This window comes from Silene latifolia, chromosome 8 (genome assembly GCF_048544455.1).
Source record: "Silene latifolia isolate original U9 population chromosome 8, ASM4854445v1, whole genome shotgun sequence".
Lineage (NCBI taxonomy): Eukaryota > Viridiplantae > Streptophyta > Magnoliopsida > Caryophyllales > Caryophyllaceae > Silene > Silene latifolia.
This window is the reverse complement of record NC_133533.1, coordinates 113,270,271-113,289,751: the sequence shown is the minus strand read 5'-3', so window position 1 is coordinate 113,289,751 and position 19,481 is coordinate 113,270,271. Positions and strand designations below refer to the sequence as shown.

The 19,481-nt window shown below is 37.0% G+C and overlaps 4 protein-coding genes across 4 annotated transcripts; 2 read left to right on the top strand and 2 right to left on the bottom strand.

Moving 5' to 3' along the window:
• The first annotated feature begins 346 nt into the window (after nt 1-346).
• LOC141597435 (actin-related protein 6) lies at nt 347-6,459 on the top strand. Its single transcript, XM_074417901.1, has 8 exons — nt 347-1,211; nt 1,854-2,070; nt 2,158-2,221; nt 2,647-2,731; nt 2,818-2,868; nt 2,958-3,020; nt 3,101-3,247; nt 5,851-6,459. The coding sequence occupies exons 1-7, from the start codon at nt 505-507 to the stop codon at nt 3,228-3,230; spliced, it is 1,317 nt and encodes a 438-aa protein (XP_074274002.1). The 5' UTR covers nt 347-504; the 3' UTR covers nt 3,231-3,247; nt 5,851-6,459.
• LOC141597436 (ricin B-like lectin R40C1) lies at nt 5,673-7,481 on the bottom strand. The gene is made up of 4 exons (XM_074417902.1): nt 6,883-7,481; nt 6,655-6,774; nt 5,984-6,218; nt 5,673-5,876 (listed from the first exon to the last, which is right to left on the bottom strand). Coding segments are annotated over exons 1-4 (915 nt in total). The 5' UTR covers nt 7,441-7,481; the 3' UTR covers nt 5,673-5,874.
• A 427-nt stretch (nt 7,482-7,908) lies between these two features.
• LOC141597437 (ricin B-like lectin R40G3) lies at nt 7,909-10,592 on the bottom strand. The gene is made up of 4 exons (XM_074417903.1): nt 9,973-10,592; nt 9,319-9,438; nt 8,409-8,643; nt 7,909-8,236 (listed from the first exon to the last, which is right to left on the bottom strand). Coding segments are annotated over exons 1-4 (870 nt in total). The 5' UTR covers nt 10,486-10,592; the 3' UTR covers nt 7,909-8,234.
• Nucleotides 10,593-13,552: 2,960 nt separating this feature from the next.
• On the top strand, nt 13,553-14,623 carry LOC141595883 (uncharacterized). The gene is made up of 2 exons (XM_074415832.1): nt 13,553-13,842; nt 14,286-14,623. Exons 1-2 carry the CDS (start codon nt 13,740-13,742, stop codon nt 14,570-14,572), a joined length of 390 nt encoding a protein of 129 aa, XP_074271933.1. The 5' UTR covers nt 13,553-13,739; the 3' UTR covers nt 14,573-14,623.
• Nucleotides 14,624-19,481: the final 4,858 nt, after the last annotated feature.

Sequence of the window (19,481 nt, the reverse complement as noted above, 5' to 3'; positions counted from 1 at the left end):
CAGTAAAATATGAGAAACACTACGTATAACTTAAGCAGAGTAACACCATGTTTCTACCCCAAACACTTCAAAAATTTGTTATAAATAGATCTATTTTCGTTAAACTCAAATGCAATTAAACGGTTTTCTACCATATGTTTGAAATTAGACCTAGCAAAACTGTCCGGTCGAATTACCCGAGCAGACACCTGAACCTGAACTCCTAATCAATTGGGGCAACCCTAAAAAAAATCTAGTTAATAATAAGCCAAAAAACCCGAACTCGAGATAATCCGAGCCGATAGGATAGTCAGGACTCTGGGAGGTATAACTAACTATAAATGAAAAATTCTTGTATCCTCCGCGAGGGCCGTACTCCTTACACCAACCCTTAAGCAATTACTCCCTATTTCATTTGGTGGATTATCTATAGGTGTAAGGAAAACGGTTTTCCCGAAAGACACAATAATTTTTCAACTATAAATAAGTGCGACTTTACTGTGACGCAAAATCACAAAACCCAAAATGTCGTCGTCTCCAACAGTAATAGTCTTAGACAACGGCGGCGGTTACATCAAACTCGGCATCGGCGGCGAACGCGACCCAACCGCCATCGTCCCAAACTCCACCGCCCGTTCAACCTCCTTCAAAAAAACCCTAATCGCCGACGAAATCACCGCAGTAGACCCCACTTCCCTAACCCTCCGCCGCCCTTTAGACCGCGGTTACCTAACCAATCCAGACCTCCAACGCGACATTTGGGCCCACCTCTTCAAAACCCATCTCCCTTCAACCCCACCTGACACGTCATCACTCTTACTAACCCAACCACCCTTCTCTCTCTCCCTCTCCCCTTCCCTCCGTCGCCCGTTATTCGAACTCGTATTCGAGGATTTCGGGTTTCGGTCCTGCTTTGTGTCGGATTCGGCGTCGCTTGTTCATTTATATGAAGCGAGTAGGAATCCGGATGGGGTTGTGTCGAGGTCGCAATGTAGTATGGTGGTTGATTGTGGGTTTTCTTTTACGCATTGTACGCCGGTGTTTCAGAATTTTACGCTTAATTATGGGGTTAGAAGGCTTGATTTGGGGGGTAAAGCGCTTACTAATTATTTGAAGGAGTTGGTTTCTTATAGGTCTGTTAATGTTATGGATGAGACTTTGCTTATTGATCATGTTAAGGAGAAGCTTTGCTTTGTTTCTACTGATGTTCCTCGCGATTTGCAGATTGCTAGGTCTGTTCTTTTAGCTATTCTTTCTGGTTTTTCTGCTGGTTACTGGTTGTTAATGATAAGAAGTGAATTGGGTGTTTGTTTGATTGTTAAAATTGCGCAAAAAACGGAAACTTTTTAGAATTTGATGATTGAAAGCAGTGGCGGAACTAGGATTTACAATTAGGGGGGCAGATTATTAGTGGAGTAAGGAAAACTAGAAAAAAAAATCGAAATTTTGTCGTTAGTTTTTGGTGGGGGGTGGGGTTTTTCTGCTGGTTACAGGTTGTTCATGATAAGAAATGAAATGGGTGTTTGTTCGATTGTTAAAATTCTGAAAAGAACGGAAACTTTTCGAGGTAGAAATTGATGATTGCAAGTACTGGCGGAATTAGGATTTACAATTAGGGGGCGGATTATAAGTGGAATAAGGAAAACTGGAAAAAAAATCGAAAACTTTTCATGATTTTGGGTTGGGAGTGGAGTGCTTACTGCTTGCTCCCTTTAGTTCCGCCACTGATTGCAAGAAAAGAAATGGTGTTTTGTTGTATGGTCTTTGATGGTTGATTGTTTGATGACAATGATGATACTTATGTTACCTTCATTTCCATCTAGCGTGTTCGTAATGTGGATTTTTAATTTTAGCTGATGTGTTCGTTTGTTTAGGAAGTCTGGGAAGGATAATCTGTTCAAATGCACATATGTTCTTCCTGATGGTATTACACATACAAAGGGGTTTGTGAAAGACGTGAATGAAGCAGAGAGGTATCGTAGTGTATATGATGGAGTTCCAGACTTCCCCATGAATGAGAAAGAAGATATGGATGTGGACGAAGATGAGGAAATGTCAAATGGCAGAAAGAAAATCGATCTGTCTAAAAATGTATTTACATATTCTTTGTCCATGTCTTGTAAATAAACTTCTTGTCCTTTGTTATACACACAGTAATGTTTATCTTGATGGTGACAGGAAATTAATTTGACAAATGAGCGTTTTCTTGTCCCGGAGATGATCTTCCGTCCTGCTGATTTAGGTCTGTATCTCTGTATACCTTTCTTATATCATGTTGAGTTTGGAGTATTTCTAAATTGTGGCCTAAAAGAAAAACCGAGTTTTTGCTATATGTTAGAGGGTCAAAAGGAAAACTACAATTTCTCCTTTCCAACTCCCAAGTTCCAAGTATTGGGACTTAAGTTGGCTACCATATGATGAAATGCCATGATGTCTTTTTGGTAATCTGACTTCTCTGCTCGATCCGTGATTGAACATGGCACTTTAATGTAGTTTTCATCTATTGCCGTCGATGTTATACGGTGATAATATATTGTTGGGTACTTTCTCTCTTTTGAGGCTTCATAATATGGGAGCGGACAGGTCTTAACCTTTTACTTGCTATTAGTCTTCGGTGTTTTAATAATTTCGTAGACTTCAAAATCTTTGGTGCTTGACTTTCGGCAGGAATGAATGAAGCAGGACTAGCAGAATGCATTGTTCGTTCTGTAAATGCTTGTCACCCTCTTCTTCATCCCGTGCTCTATGAAAGGTTGCCGCTGAAGTGCAAATTTTACATTTCATATGCATATTTAACTTTCATATCTTTTGACTTATTTCCTAACAATTCTTTTACAGCATCATTCTGACTGGTGGGAGCACATTATTCCCTCATTTTGCCAAAAGATTGTAAGTTCCTGTATTAGTCATGCCTCGTAGTTGATATGGTTAAGGTTGAATACAGCCATTTGAAGCTTAAATTGTAACCTTCATTGCAGAGAACAGGAGCTCCGGCCTCTGGTTCCTGATGATTACCAAGTGAAAATAACCACTCAAGAAGAGTAATTTTCTTATTTCACTAAAACCAAATTCTCATATATACTATACCTTAACTTCTTCACCTGAGAGCATTTTTTTGTAGTCCTATATTAGGTGTTTGGCGAGGCGGTTCACTTCTGGCATCTAGTCCTGATTTTGAGACAATGTGCGCCACTAAATTCGAGTATGAGGAAGAAGGATCTGCACGTTGTAGCAGAAGATTTTTCCAATGATATTTTTCCTCTAAAAGGTAAGTCGATATTTTTCTGTTTTGTTCTCTTTATACAGAACTTGTTGAAAGTACTACAGTATGATTTATGTGTTTCCTTAGTAGGAGCACAATGATTGAAACACCACATGTGCTGCCAGACTTAGGCATTCATATGGTACACTACTTGGGCCGGTTAGAGTTATTGTTGATAAAGTAAAGAACTTGAGATTCATTTTTGCTACCAGACAAGTTCCCGTGAACCTATACTAGTCCCATACATGCCGACCGATTATTTCTTCCAGATCGTCTACGCTTACAATCCACCCTTCTCCCGCAAAAGTAGAGTTTAGTATGGAAGTGAGCCGCTCAAGGCCACTAGGGAATTGTCGCGTGTTTGAATGTTGATCGTTTTTACGCGAGAAAGTGGGACCACCCTCTAAGCCCAAGTATTCCTCAATGCTCGATAGCGTGTAATCTTATTCTGACATGATTGTCCCCTAGGAAGGGGTGAGCATCGGTCCAAAACCGGACCGAAGACTGAAAAAAATATTTTGGTAGACCGAAGACCGGACCGAACCCGTAATTTTCGGTCCGGTCCGGTCTTGGACCTAAATGGACCGAAATCTATGATTTTTTATTTTTAAGTATATGATAATTAAAATTTAATTTCAGTAAGTTAAATAAACTAATTGATTAACGTATCTTTAGCATAAATAACCACGAATATTAAGTTTATAAAGTTGTTTTGACGATAAATACTTAATTTTTTTTTAAATTTATGAAAATTAGTTGCAAAACACCTAAATTTCGGTCCATTCGGTCTGACCGAAATTAACCGGTCTTGGACCAGACCGGACCGAAAACCGAAACTTCAAAAAGTGGGGACCAAGGACCAGACCTAAATTCATCCGGTCTGGGGTTCGGTTCAGGTCCATTTTTCTGGTCCGAACCTGAAGTTGCTCAGGCCTACCTAGGATAGCCCTTTGGAAGAGAAAATTTGAAGGACGACTTATGGGGCATCATTTTGGAACTGTTCCAAATTTTACGAGTAGATTGCTGGTGTCATCTGTTCTGTACTAAAATCATAACCATATTTGAAGAATATAATACACGCTCGATAAACTTTCTGGGCGCGGTGTCGTACATGGCTAGCTTAGAGGGTAGCAGTTGGAGAGGGTGACCAAATTGGTCATATGCAGAGAGGAATCCATGTTTGTTTGAGCTTCGGGTTTTGGGAGTGAGCGATGTCGTGGGATAGGTACAATGTGTGAAGCTGCAAACTTGATTTTTATAGGAGTAGTCATTTGTCGCCATCATTTCCTCAATTAGTAGATTATACAACCAGTTGTATATGGTTGTATGGTGTAGAATCCGAGCTGTGTACTCGAGTTTTATTAAAAAGAATCTGAGCTATACTTTAAAGTTTTTGAACTCACACACTTAAACATAAAAAAAAATAAACTCTTACAAAACTCGATAAAATTGCTTATAAGCTCAGATTAATGTATATGGTTGTATAATGCTTATTATACAACCAGTTGTATAGTAATATTTGCCTCATTTCCTAGCGTCGCACATAATTTATTAGTAATTTGATAATTCTGCACTAAAAGAGAAATCATTGACACGAAAGGTAATTAAGAGCATAATACATCCTGCATTTTAACCGCATAATTGGAATAAGAATAGTTCGTCAGTAGAGAGCATTTTCTCGTAGAATATACAGTAATAGGAATAAGAATAATTTTGCTAGTCATGAAAGGAGCGAAAAGATAGTATAGTTCGATGGTATTTGCTTTTGACATCTATCCGAAATAATTTTCTGCAGTTTTTATTAGTTTAGGTCACTCTAGTAATAAATCTTTGAAATTTGTATGCATGTGACTCTTTTGCCTTGCTTCAAGTAGAGGTGTTATATTAGGGACCGTGTAATCGTGTATGGAACACCTCAAAAGCTAGGTGACCTGTCTTTTAATTTCTAACAAATTTAAATTAGGCGTGAGCATGATCATGGAGCATGTTGGTAGAATCGATTCAAAGAAAATAATTCATGTTCTTTTTATTGTGAAATTGCAGTCATTCATCTTTATCATGGGTCATCCGGAAACAAGGGGTTAAGGGTAACGTTGGTTTGATTTATTTATGCCTTTTTCTGGACTAAAAAAAAAGCCCCTGCCAGGTTTCGCGCCCCCCACATTGATCACGGGCATTCACATCTCTGTCAACAGAATTATGCACGATTTGTCTCTTTAGTTAAGTAATTTCAGTCTACTTCGACCTAAGAAGATGGCTTTCCTGGGTGGTTACCAATGTTTGGCACTTTCCATAATCCGTTGCTTGCAATTTTTAAGCCATTTGGCTTTAGGCGTACATTGTCGTCAATTTTTTTTATGTAGTAGTAGTCCATGAAATCTTTGCAAATTATTAGCACGCCATGCCCTTCCCTTCCCCAACATGTATGTACTGGCTAATAATGCCGTCTTGCATTGATACTTAGAATAGTACAACCGTACAGGTACAGTCAAACTCTATTGTTTGCGGGAGCAACAGTTGATACTGATGCACACATTATTACATACTCCGTAATATTTAGTACACACACTAGTAATAGATTCTCAATTGCATTGCTTCTGACTCTGCAGAAGAATCACGCCAAGTTTGAGATCTCCTGCATATGACCAAAGGCAGATATGATGAGTTGCATATATAGTTTAAGAGAGTTTTAAGGATCACTCAGAGAAGTACAGGTCTCGAATTTCAAACTAAAAGACTTACAGTAAGGGACGAGCTTCCATTGCTGATTCTGATTGTCTCCCTTCCAGCACTTGTAAACAGCAACAATCGTTCCGTCATGGATTCCACCGTGATCTTTATCAGCATTCCAGGCATCCATAACCAACCTAACATTATTGACTGGTCTTATTGTTCTGAAACCGGAGCCCAGATCCTTGCTTTCTGTCCACAGGATCGATCCGTCCATAACATCTGGCTTGTAGGGGATCAATTGCACCTGGTGAACAGTTGCGAGTAAGGAAAATGCATCATTTGAGGACAGACTTTTAAAATCATATCCAGAACAAATAAGCATGAACAACCGGAAAAAATCAAATGTCAGGTAGAGTCAAGTATATGGATTTAGTATCTATTATTCGGCTGTAAAGTTAGTTCTTATTTGTATGACGGAAGTTGTACTTGATAGTTATCGTAAAATCTTGGGTTTACCATTCGGGTTTTGTGTTGACCCTAAGTTTCTCTTGGCCTTGAAGTTATGTGAAGGTTGCGCAATGGGTATGAGGAGTATTGCGATTGGATTTACTCTAGTTGGATCGTTTTGGCTTTGAAGTCTTTGCTTGTTGTTTAGACAGCCCGACTTAAGTTTAAAATCACGCGCATGAAGATAACAAAGGAAGGCATGTACAAAGAGGTAGCGTAAATTGTAAACTCACTGGATGACCGACAACAGAATGCTTAACAGCCTGAGCAGTGGCTTTGTTGACGAGAATAAAGCTAGGATTCCCCTCTTCGTCCTTCACCCTGGTGCTGTACCTCTCATCTTTGTACCAACGCTGCAATTCAATCCCGAATAAGACATCGAGGACACATAAAAACCGTTTTATAGGAGACTTACCCTTGTACGGCCAAAAAAACTGAAGAAACAAAAGACAGTAGATAACCTGAGTAGGGTCGGAGGTGTCGGGACGAGTAAGAACAACCTTGCCATCACGTATAGCAACAGCAAACCTTTCACCACCAGCTTTGCAGTAAATCTTATAGCTGGGCATGTTTGCAGGAAAGCCCAACTTAGGCCCAACAAGCCCAACACCATCACTTACATAGTTGTTAATCTTGTTAGGGATGCTATTAGTGTTGGTATTGTAGTTTGGCTTAAAACTAGGCACTTGCCCTTGGACAAAAGCCGGCATGTGAGGGTTGAAATGATGGTTATTCTCGTCGTCTACAGCATATGAGCTAGGCGGTGGTGGAGGAGGATAGTTTTGGTATTTCCCATAGGGTGAGGGTGTTGAGTTGTACTCCCTAGGAGGTGGTGGTGGTTGATCATAGGTGTTGCGGTAGGAAGGTGGAGGGGGGTATGGGCCGTCATCATAAGTGGACCCTACAAGAGAAGGTGAGTACGGGGATAGGTTGACCGGTGGTGGATAGTTGTCCTCGCCACGGCCGTAGTGGTGGCGAGGGTGGTGATCAACTTGGTCGTATGAAGGGAGGAAGTCCATGTTAGTTTAAGATTAGATGTTTTTGTTTATGAAATTTTTAAGTTTTGCAAACACGGTTTTATAGGAGTACGAGTAATGTATTTGTCGCTATCAATTCCTAGTGTCGCCCATAATTAAGAGAATAATGCATCCATTATTTTTGGCCTCATAATAAGAATAAGAATAATTGGCCAGTGGTGAACATTTTATCATCGAACTTTATACGAATAAACAGAATTTTCGAGCTATGAAAGGAGCGAAATGAAAGTAATTAAGGGAGGGTGGTTGATCGATCCATCTCGTTGTTTCTGACACTTTAAAAATTAGGCTCGAGTATGATCGAGGATTTTAAAGCTCTCATTCTCGATTTAAGCTTGAAGCATTTACATCGAGTCAAGGGAGGGTAAAGTGATAAAGTATGTAAAAAATGTACCGGAGTATATTTTCTAAAACAATAAGTCCCCTATCCAACACAGTAAAAACCCGGCATAATACGAAGGCTACAATTATGAAACGGCACACATAGCTACTACATAGGGTAATATAGTTACACAAAGTCGCAAACAATTACACGCGCAGTACTTTGATAGAGAGTATATATATCCAAATAAATATTACAGTACAAATGAAGAAAACTCAATCTGGGTATGAAAGAATCTCCGTCAGTCGACTCGCAGCAGCAATGCATACTCCGTATTATTATATTGTTATACCAAGCAATATACACTCTGGGGCGAAATAAGATGAATATAAGGAAAAATCCTTCTCTAGTGCAATTCCCGTTGCCTCTTGAATCCACAGTGATCCAGTGCGACTCCTGCACGCAGCCACAGTCAGAATGATCATTTAGTACTTTCGTCTTTGTTGAGATTATAGAGCTATACCTGCTGTTTTTCCGCTAAGCAATACATTAAATGTTTTGTAAACGAGATTACTCAGAAAAAGTAGTACAACTAGGGCGGGAAATGAGGACTAGTAATTCTACTTACAGTGACGAGAGAACTTCCATTGTTGATTTTTATTGTCCCCTTTCCAAGTTTCATAAAGTGCAACAACAGTGCCATCATGAATTCCGCCATGTTCCTTATCAGCATTCCAAGCATCCATAACCAAATGGACGTTATTCACAGTCCTGATAGTTCTAAACCCAGAACCCAAGTCCCTGCTCTCCGTCCACAGCACAGATTCATCCAACACATCAGGCCGGTATGGAGCTAACTGCACCTGGATAGTAATTCAGACAGAAATAAAAAATCAACAATGTCTTATAAACGAGAGAAAAAAAAAACACAGACTCCGTATGGAATGAGGATTGATTCTCTAGAGAAACTTTACACACATCATATTCTTTCCGTGTAGAAACTGACGATACCATATGGAGATCAACATCACAGAAGGATCGGCTAAGAATATATAATGAGACATGATGAAATATGGGCAAAAGGGTATCAAATTCTGAAGAGATGATGAACATGAAAGAAAGTTAAGTCTGTCCACTTTAAATGGAATCCACGATCTACATCATGAAACCAGCATTACAGCAAACTCATTGCCCATAGTTTACCGAACAAAAATTGATTAAAAGCAATAGACCTTTGCTCAGTTAATCTATTTATCAGGAATATGGGATACTTAATCATGTGTATGTTAAGATCTAAAGGAACCACTAGGGGAGTTTTAATAGTGACGGTATTCAAACACAGGTGTTTACTATCACGCCTCACGACTTTCCCTAGCTTAAGCTCACACCCAAAAATCAGTGGTGCAACTAGCAGATGTCAATCAAATTTAAACAACAGAAGAGAATGGATCATAGTAAAATCCTGCATTCTACCATGCAGGAAATTTAGATTGAGCTTCACCAATACAAAATATTCGAAACAAATGTGAAAAACTTACAGGATGACAAGAAACCGAATGCTTAACAGCCTGCTCAGTGCCTTTATTCACCAAAATAAAACTGGGATGACTCTCTTTATCTTTCACCTTTGTGCTGAACTTCTCATCTTTGTACCAGTGCTGCCATTACACCAAATATCAACACCCACAGAAATCGTGACAATCGAACGAAAATCATCAGATATAATCAGAGACTATGATAATTTAACATTCCAACAGTTTTTATGTGTCAAACATTAAACCTTATTATATTAATCCATATATAATTCACTGTTTTCCGGAAATAACCTCTTTGTGTTACTAACAGAAGGGTAAGCTTGCGTATGTCCGACCTCCCTACCCTGCAATTTTCGGGAGCTATTGAGGCACTGGGCCATGTTGTTGATATAATTCAGTGTTTAATAAATTAAATTGAAATACACATGCAGTAAATGATTAAACAATTCATCAAAGATAAACCCACACGTATTATTATATAAGAAACTAGAAAGTTAGTGACTTTTCATCAGATTAAAAAAAAAAAGGGATGAAATTGACTGATCAAAACTGATCAGTTTAAAACATTATCCTAATTTCAAACAATTAACTCCTGTAATCAAAAGAAATAAGTTACGATAAATAAAAGGAAAATGAGATAGCGTGACCGAGACGAACCTGAGTAGGATCAGTATGATCAGGATGCATAAGAACAACTTTACCATCACGTATACCAACACCATACCTTTCACCACCAGCTTTACAATTAATCTTAAGACTAGGCTTATTAACAAGCTGACCTAACCCCATACCCGGCCCATACTCAGGCCCATATGAATGGTTACTTGACCCGTGATTATCAGGCCCATCACGGTGAAAGTGGGACCCAATGAAGCTAGGGACATGAGGGTGGAAATGGTGGGAAGAAGAGTGTTCAGGTGGTTGTGCTACATGTGGTTGTGGTGGTGGAGGTTGGATGTACGCGCCGCCGTAGGACGGTTGTGGTGGTGGAGGGTAGATGCCGCCGTGTGGTTGTGGTGGTGGTGGGTATGGAGAGTGGTTGAAGGATGGTGGTGGTGGTGGGTATATGTTGGGGTTGTGGTTGTGGTTGTGGTTGTGGTTGTGGTTGTCGTCAGGGTGGTGGTTGTGGTGGTGGCGGTGGTGGTTGACGTGGCCGTGTGGGTAGTCCATTATTATTGTTGTCTAAATTAATTAGGAGTTGTTTTTTTCGGTAGCTAAAGTATGTGGAATTTTATGGAGCAATGGTCTAAATGAAGTATGTGAATTATGTATCGCAAATTCTTGTTTCAGACGGAAATTTTCGTCTAAAATAATAAGATGAGATTTTATAATGTTTGATAATTAAATGTAATTATAATGGTTTCGCTAATGTCACAGTTTATTGTAAACTTTTTTTTTCTTCTAAAAGTGATTATATTTTGATGTAAGATGGTGTTAAACACCGCCTTATTATTTCAGATTAAAATGGTCTGTTTGAAGGATGTGGACAGTGGAGTATGATTTGTGTGTGATTTTCATTGGTTTCTAGAGATTAAAGGTCATACCAAATTCTACTAGTCGGCCAACAACAAATTTCAATTTATCAAGTAATGTAAAATAAATTATTTCAAAACATGTTTTTGAGTAATGTTGTTTTGAACAAATGAGTTTAATTACTCCCTCCGTTCCAGTGAGATGTTTACACTTCCTTTATTTTGTGAGGGGAAATAAAGGAAGTGTAAACATATGACTGGAACGGAGGGAGTATTTAAGATTGATTGATTGATGAGGTTGGATTTGACTTATCGAGGTCGGATTTCCGAGTTTAACAAAACATCAAAGTTACAGTATAGGTTGATACGAGTATACTTTTGACCTGGAAATAAGTGCGGGTTGACCCAGCTCAACCCGGCCCGACCTATATCTATCATGGGCCGGCCCTAGGCAAAACATGGGTAGCACATCCTGACCTGACCCACCTCCCTCATTTGGGGCGATCCCGGGTTAGGGCTGAGCCATTGCTTGCCCGCACCAGCCCAGCCCCACCCATCTCGATCTTTAATAATTTTGCTCAATTTTTGTGAGACCTTTTTTTAAGTAAAATAATTTATTTATATATGTATGATAAAATGAGAGAATGTGGTGGACTTAAAACAAAAATGAGAAGATCAACTTTGAGGTTGATGTGTATAAAAAATCAGTAGTTGGTGTTAAATATGATTGCGACATGAATGAGGGAGGGAGTAAGAACAATAATATATCAATCAAAGAGTTTGGTGATCGGTAAACTGGTGTGATGAACAAGTTTGAGAGACGATTTAAAATGTCATACACAATTAACACCGGATATGCTATGAGCTAAACACTTAAATTGTTGACTTTGCCAAAACACAACTGAAGTTAACTATTTGTCAATTTGATATTATGTATTAATGGGAGTTACTCACTTATACTCGTATTATAAGTATATGAGTTGAATGATTTTGAACTTTAATATATATGGTAATTTTAACAAAATTCAAGTATCGAAAACATGAAATTTTAAATGTTAATGTATTAAAATTTCATTTATTTTCCCTTATTTTTCATACTCGGCTACTCTCCTTTCTAAATGCAACAACCATCACAAAATCTCAAATGATCGAAGTATATGATACGGTGTATTTCGTCTTACAATACCAATGTAGTCCACAATTGATTCAATATATGATAGGGAGTAATACTAAGTTGGTAATAAAAAATGTATACTCAAGAGAATTACAGCACTCTGTTTAGGCAGTGAGTCCGTGACTAACATTTAATCTTACGACGGTTAAAAATTTCCCGCTAAATATGAAAAATTGGAACAATCAATACAAAAAAACAAGAGTTTGAAGTATAGAGTAATAATAACTAATAAATGATAGACCTGGTAGCAGCATGAATCTGATTTGCGGGACTAACTCTTAAGGCAGAACATTAATTGTAGTCACAATATTTATAGAAACTCCCTTCTGCCACTTTATTTATTACTTCCTTCAATAAAATCATACCTTAAAATTTCATTTTTGATTCATTCAAATTTCATTTTTGATTTTTACCACCCTTTTTCAATTTTCAAATTTATAAAATCACACAATTTTGCATGATTTATTGCATGAGTCAGAATATCACGTAAAAAAGAGCATAATGTTATTCATCACAAATTCTCATTTAAGTGGGTCAAATAGTATGGATAAGACAAAAATAGAATGCATAGGGAAAAAACAGAGTTGTCTTATACACACATGTGAGATAATACTTGACCTGTTTTAATGTTAAAAACGAATGCAACCATTATAAGAGAGACTAAATATTATTTATTCGTAATTGAATCAACACAAATCTTCATTTGTGATGCGTTATAAGTTGGTGACGTAGATTATATATGACCACTTTATGATAAAATGTACTAACCATTATCTGATACTGTAAATGATGGGGCATATTCTGCACCGTTGACCAAGTCAGCACACTGAGCAAGGTCAGAGACATCCACAGCAAAGTCAACATATCAGACAGCCTAGCCGACGCAATCCATCTACTGTCATCACCTGGTCCCTACCGGCACCTAGCCAAAGGGAGACATATCCGCGTACTCATATCCAAGACCCGTCGGCCGGCCCGCCATAGGTCCCATCGGCCGAGGGTAGAACTGTCTTTCCACCGCTAGCCACTTGGCCACTTGGCCACCACGCGACAAAAGGTGAAAGTCTATAAATACTCCTCAACCTTCATTGAGGAAAGGATCCCACAACTTAACCTAAATACACTATTCATCTAGTAATATCCTCTTTATCTCTCTACAATACGTACCTAGCCAAGTAACAACTTAATCCTTTAAGTTTCATCGACTTGAGCGTCGGAGTGAAAGACGCTTGGCACAAAGCCAAGCCCTCGATTCGTTCATTGTTGCAGGAGAAGCCGAGAGGAACGATAGAGGCAAGAAGGGTTCAACTCAAGACATTATTCTACAAGCCACGGGTGGTAACGATACTTGCTCTGGAATTACACCCGGAACAGTAAATATAATAAACTTGTAATAATAAATTGTCATATTTTCTCAATCGTAATATATGATCTGTTATAAGAGAGACCAACTGTTGACTCGAAAGCTTTGCAACAAATTAAAGTGTCTAACCCTTGTGAACCCATTTTTACCTTTACAACCGTTTTCATGTGATCACTTTGCAAAATGGTAGTTTTGTCTGTGATTTGCTTAAATACACACACCTCTCTTTTAACACCCCTTTAAATATACGTCACACTTCTTTTAAATTTCATTCTCTCGTCCCCAAAACTTGGCAACTTACAATAACTTATTGCTACTATTCTAGCTATCAACCAAGTACCTCAAACCAAATTAAAACGAACAAAATTGTGAATTACAATCAACAAAAACACAACAAGCTAAGCTAGACTTGAAGATGGAGTTCAAGTGTTCAATGTCTCTAATGGTCATTCTCCTCGTCGTCCTCGTTATCTTGCCTAACATTACTTCTTCGAGACACCTAACTAGGCCTCGTTTTTGTAAGTATTTTCGCTAATTTATTCATATTAATTCATTATTCAAGTTAAGCTATACAATACTCCGTTGATTATACCATATTCTTATTATTCGTTTAAATGATATAATTATATACTCCGTAACTTTTTCTAATTTCTAACGTATGTAGTTTAAGAGTCGAAAGCATTAAACAAGAAATTTTTCTGGTCCAACATATATATGTTCTCATAAAGTCGTAATAATATTATAATAATAATATAATTCCTCTTAACAAACCATGTCATGCATGCATAATTCCATAATATCTTATTTTTATTTCCAAAGGATCACAAAATATAGAATACGACAATTTTTTTCTTATAAAAAGCCACGAATTTAATAAAAGGATCGTCTCACAGGTTGGAGACACGATAATTATTACCCGTGTCGCTGTTTAATGTTGCTCGATTAATGTCATTTTTTTCAGTTCACAACCCACATCGAGGAGCTGCACAAGCAAGAATGAGAGGGAACACAATGGGCAGCCCAAGAAGTAGACTACCTCTACCTGCATTATTAAAACCCAAGGGATCCGGACCGAACACGGTAGAAATCGCGGGTTCAAGCTTACCCGACTGCTCTCACGCATGTGGATCATGTTCACCATGTAGGCTAGTTATGGTTAGCTTTGTATGTGCCTCACTTGAGGAAGCTGAGACTTGTCCTATGGCTTATAAATGCATGTGTAAAAATAAGTCTTATCCTGTTCCATGATTTTACTTACTTTAATTTAGAGGCCCAAAACAACAATTGTCAATTTTCACATACCATAGTTGCCATTTTTTTTTCCTTGATCATATATTCTCATCTTCTTTTCATTTTCACAATATTTTATTTTCTCTTAAGTCTCGGTTTTTCGGCTGAAAAGAACTGAACTGGGTTGGAATAAGAGTTAATTTGTAAAGAGTTAGCTGAACTGAATGAAACTGAACTGAAATAAGCTAAAATTAAGTAAAAAAAGTAAAGAAAAGGTCTTAATCTCTTTTCTTACATCGATCATACTATTCACAATTGAGTACAATTGCACAACAATTGGTCTCCCTTGTGACGGGTTACCATTTGTGACGGATATTTTGTGAGATAAAATGGTAACAAAATGGGTTAGTGGAGAAAGGGGACCACATGAATAGTGTTGCAGAGAGAGAAAAAGTGGGTACATACTACATTGTGAGGTAAAATGGTATCCGTCTTCAGCTTGTGACGGATATGTCATGTCTTCAATGAGAATTTGTGATTGCACAAAGCGTATTGAACTATTGATGATCAAAGTATATATAAGTACTTCCCTAAAATCTATACTTCTTTCAAAATATATGCGAGAAGAATTTAAAACATGTTATATAATCTAATCAGGAGGATGAGAACGCGATAGATATAATCTTAAACTCGACCAAGATCCATGGGGCCAATCAAGATGTGCATTAATTTTCTTTTGGTTACAAAATTAATGTTCTCTTGGGGCTAATCTATGAGCCATACTATTGAATTTTCTTGCCAATCGTCAAAAAAAAAAAAAAAAAAAAAAAAAAGACTTTTTGTAAAGTTTAATTAATTTAGAAGGTCTTGTCGTGACCGTCACAAGCTAAGGTTGTGACTTCTCAAACCCCTTTTCCACTTGCCCTTTTATTTGCTCTCCAACTTGCCCTTTCATGGCAGAAAACAATATATACGACCATCTTTGTTGTCTACTTGTCTTTCACTACTATTTTTACTGTTGTTTGTGTTGTTATGTAGTGAGGAATAATCAAGTTTACTGTAGAAGAAGCATGTGTTTTCCCAAATCCTAACAGTATTGAAGACCAATTCGAGTCAATCAAGACTTTCAACCTAATACTTCACTGACAGTACAGTCGACATACATATCTCTATTCACTAATTAATCGTAGTGTTCAACTGGTTATTTTTTTTTATTTATTAATAAAAAGTCATACGACATCTACAACATATGTCAAGCTCAATCGGATACAAATCGATTATAACCATAAGAAATAAATTCTTGTTCAAAGAATGAAACACTGCAACAGAGTCTCTATCATCGATTCGCCGCAAAAGGCTTTCATCCATAAGAGAGTCTCCAAATCTTTCTTGACGAGTATCCATTTCTTGTGACTTGATTGATTGTAGCCATGAATCGGACAAAATATGTAAAATCATATAACGATCTATAACAACGCTGATCTTCTGCTGACTTATTAGAAAACTGCAAACGAACCAGAAAACGAAAGCTCTCAAACTGAGAGAAGGACATCACCGATAGACGGGGACAAAGCCCTCAGAAAGAGAGACGAAAACAAACACGAAAGCGGAAATTAAAGAAAAACATAAAGGAAACAAAACGGAACACGGGAAAAAACGGAAGCCACCGCCTCTCTACCAACCCATAACACCGCCAGATCCAAGCACCACCCTGTCACACCACCTCAACAAACTCGTCCGATAAGATCCGAACAGCCCACATACACCACGCAGACCGAGAGCAACGGGCAGACCCGTACGATCCAGAACCGGGTGTGGGTAAGAAATGCGAGGAGGGTTAATCAGAAGAGAGGAGACGGGTCGTCGGAGAAAGGTCTTAAGAGACTCCATCCCCGGGGACATGGTAGGGGGTTGATGGGTGGCGGTGGGAGGAAGGAGGAGAACGGCGACAACAAAGGGGGAGGATTTAGGGTTTTGTTTTTTAGAGAGAGGGAGAGAGAAAACTAGAGAGAGACGGGGGTTAGTAACATTGTGTTCAACTAGTTATTATTATTACTCGTAATTAGGTTTAATGCACGACTACGTCCGGGTTACCTTTATTTATCATTTAAAATTTATTTTTTATGAAATGTGATTCGCTAAATTTGATTAACACATAAATTTACAATTTATATCTTGAAATTATGATGAGATGTAAAATTAATCAACAAATTATGAGACACGTCTACCACTCCTGCTGTTAATATTATTACTTTCATTACATCCCCTGTTAATACTATTACGTTCACTACCTTTTTGGTTACGGTTGTTTCTTTAACTACTCCTACTATTTTAACGGTTAATCCGTTAGTTTTGACACTCTCATATATTTAAATAAATTAATATTTTTCTAAAATCGAATTGTTAATTAATTTTTCATACTCTCAGTGTTGTTTCTATTGTATGTTACTTTCATTGCATATGTTGTTACTATTATTATTTTCACTACTCCCGCCATCATTATTTTTTCTTTCACTACTCCCGCAGTTATTATTGTTAATTTCACTAATCTCGTTGCTGATAGTATGACTTTAACTAATGTTGCTACTATTGTTGCTTTTACTACTCACATGAGTGGTACTATCATATTAGTTGATGATTATACAATTGTATTGAAGTTATATAAATCTGAAATATTAGATTAGAATATTACTTAAGAGCAATCATTGTTATTTACTAATTAAATTACAAATCTAATGAATTATGGGAATATTATATTTTTTGGAAATCTAAAATGATTTATTTACCTTTTAATAGTTTCCAAAATATAACGACATATATTATATTTGTGTATGTTAAATAATTAACATTTTTATACTAATTAATACCATAAGTAAGGCCTGTTTATTTAAGAAAACTCACCATATTCTTGTGTTCTCTAAATTTATATTTCAACCAAAACTATATAATATTTACATTGAAGTCCCTTGTTCAGGTCCATCACACAGCGCTAACGATTTAAAACTATATAGTATAATTAATTCGTATAGATTTATTTAATACTGAAGTCCCTTGGTTTCTGAATTAATATATAATATTTATTGATTTATTGATTGATATGTTTTACACAAATTTTCACTGAAGACGGACACTTTTCGTCAGTTCAAAAAGACCTCTCACAAGCTACAAGTGAGCGAGAAATTGAGAAAGGGTTATGAAAGATCTTTTGGAAAGACGCTCACAAACAAGACTTATCGTACGGAGTATAACGTAAAAGTGATTACTAATTAAGGTTAGAGCTGACCGGGAGGGGGGGGGTTTCGATGCGAGCCGAGCCACCACATGTCCGATGTGGCATGCCACGTTGGCCACCTCTAACTAAAGCATTATTCTGAAATGTGAATATTAGGTGATTATAAATGATCATAATTTTTATGGGCCAATCATTTATTTGTTTTTTTGATTAAAATATCTATATAACAAAAAATAAAAACAGTAAACAAAATGATAGAATAGCATAAAATGAAGGAATTATTAAAGGGATTTAATAAATTTGTTTTGTTGTGACTTGTCTCTTAGGATAGAAGTGTAAACAAAGTGATACCATCCAAAATATGAACCAACAAACATATAAACCTTCTAAATCCAATCTACAAGGTGCAACGTAGTGAAGTTATGTTATGCGCTGAAAACTTTGTGATTCCTACAAGAAAACAATGACATGATATAAGGCATGATAAACGCAATAATAAATTAAGAGAAATGCTATATATAACCCAATGAGTTCTATTTAAGTATTTAATACCCTTCCAAATTTGGTATTAATTTAGAAATTAAAGAACAAATTACACATAAATCCATGCAATTAATACAAATATTAAGTGTTTATTTTCTTTTTTAGTTTCTTAAATACAACCCATTGGGTTGTATTTATCATAACCCATAAATTAATGTAACGAATAACATTCTAAATAATTTTACAAACTGATAAATGTGTGTAGTTAATCAGAAAAGATCCTCTCCGGTAGGTACTCTCTTCAGTACCTTCCAATCTTTTTGAGGGTCTAGATTTCGTTTCGGAACGATCCAACGGTCGATTGTTTTGAAGAGGGGGAAAGGGAATAATGATTTTATATTGTATATTAGAGGAAATGGAAGGAAATGGGGAGAAAAAGTAATGGAGATGATCCATACTCGTAGTTAATATACCTAATTAGAGCTAACAATTGGTGAGGATTAACATAGTAAGGGGTAGCACTACTTGAATCTAAAAAAACTAGTTTTAAACCCGTGTAAAAAATGCACGGGTCATAATAACATGCGCTATTGTTGGATATAAGACCCAGGAGCATATAAATGAGCGTTACTAAATGTAAATGTTGTGATAATATAAGTAAGTCTATAATTGAAAATTCGACATTCATATAATTTAATTAACCTTTTTCATTCTGATCACATAATACGGTTTTCATCACTAATGTACATATAATTATTTAGGAAAAAAGGACAGTTTTAGCAATAAACGAACAAATTTTTTACAAAAGTGAACTGTCTCACTACCGTATTGAGACCGTCTTACACTATAATTTATGATATATAAATACATAAATCAACTCTTTCTAAGAATTTTACCCTACTTCATATTACCTATACCCCGTGTGGAAGAAAGATTTCCGCGCTTCTGTTATGGAATTGCGGTAGATCTCAATTTCCTTATTGTTTAAAATAAGATTTCGGGATATATTTTCCAAAAAGATGAAAAGATTAAAATTATGGAATAGAAATATTCGGAATATTCCAGAACATTCTGACTCGGCATTTTAAATGGTTTATTAGAAAATGAAGACAATTTTTTACCCGAACTCCAAATGAACTCTAATTACTGTCAAAACGACTGTAATGGCGCGTAGATGACGACCAAGGGGTAGACACAAGTATTTGAGCTATC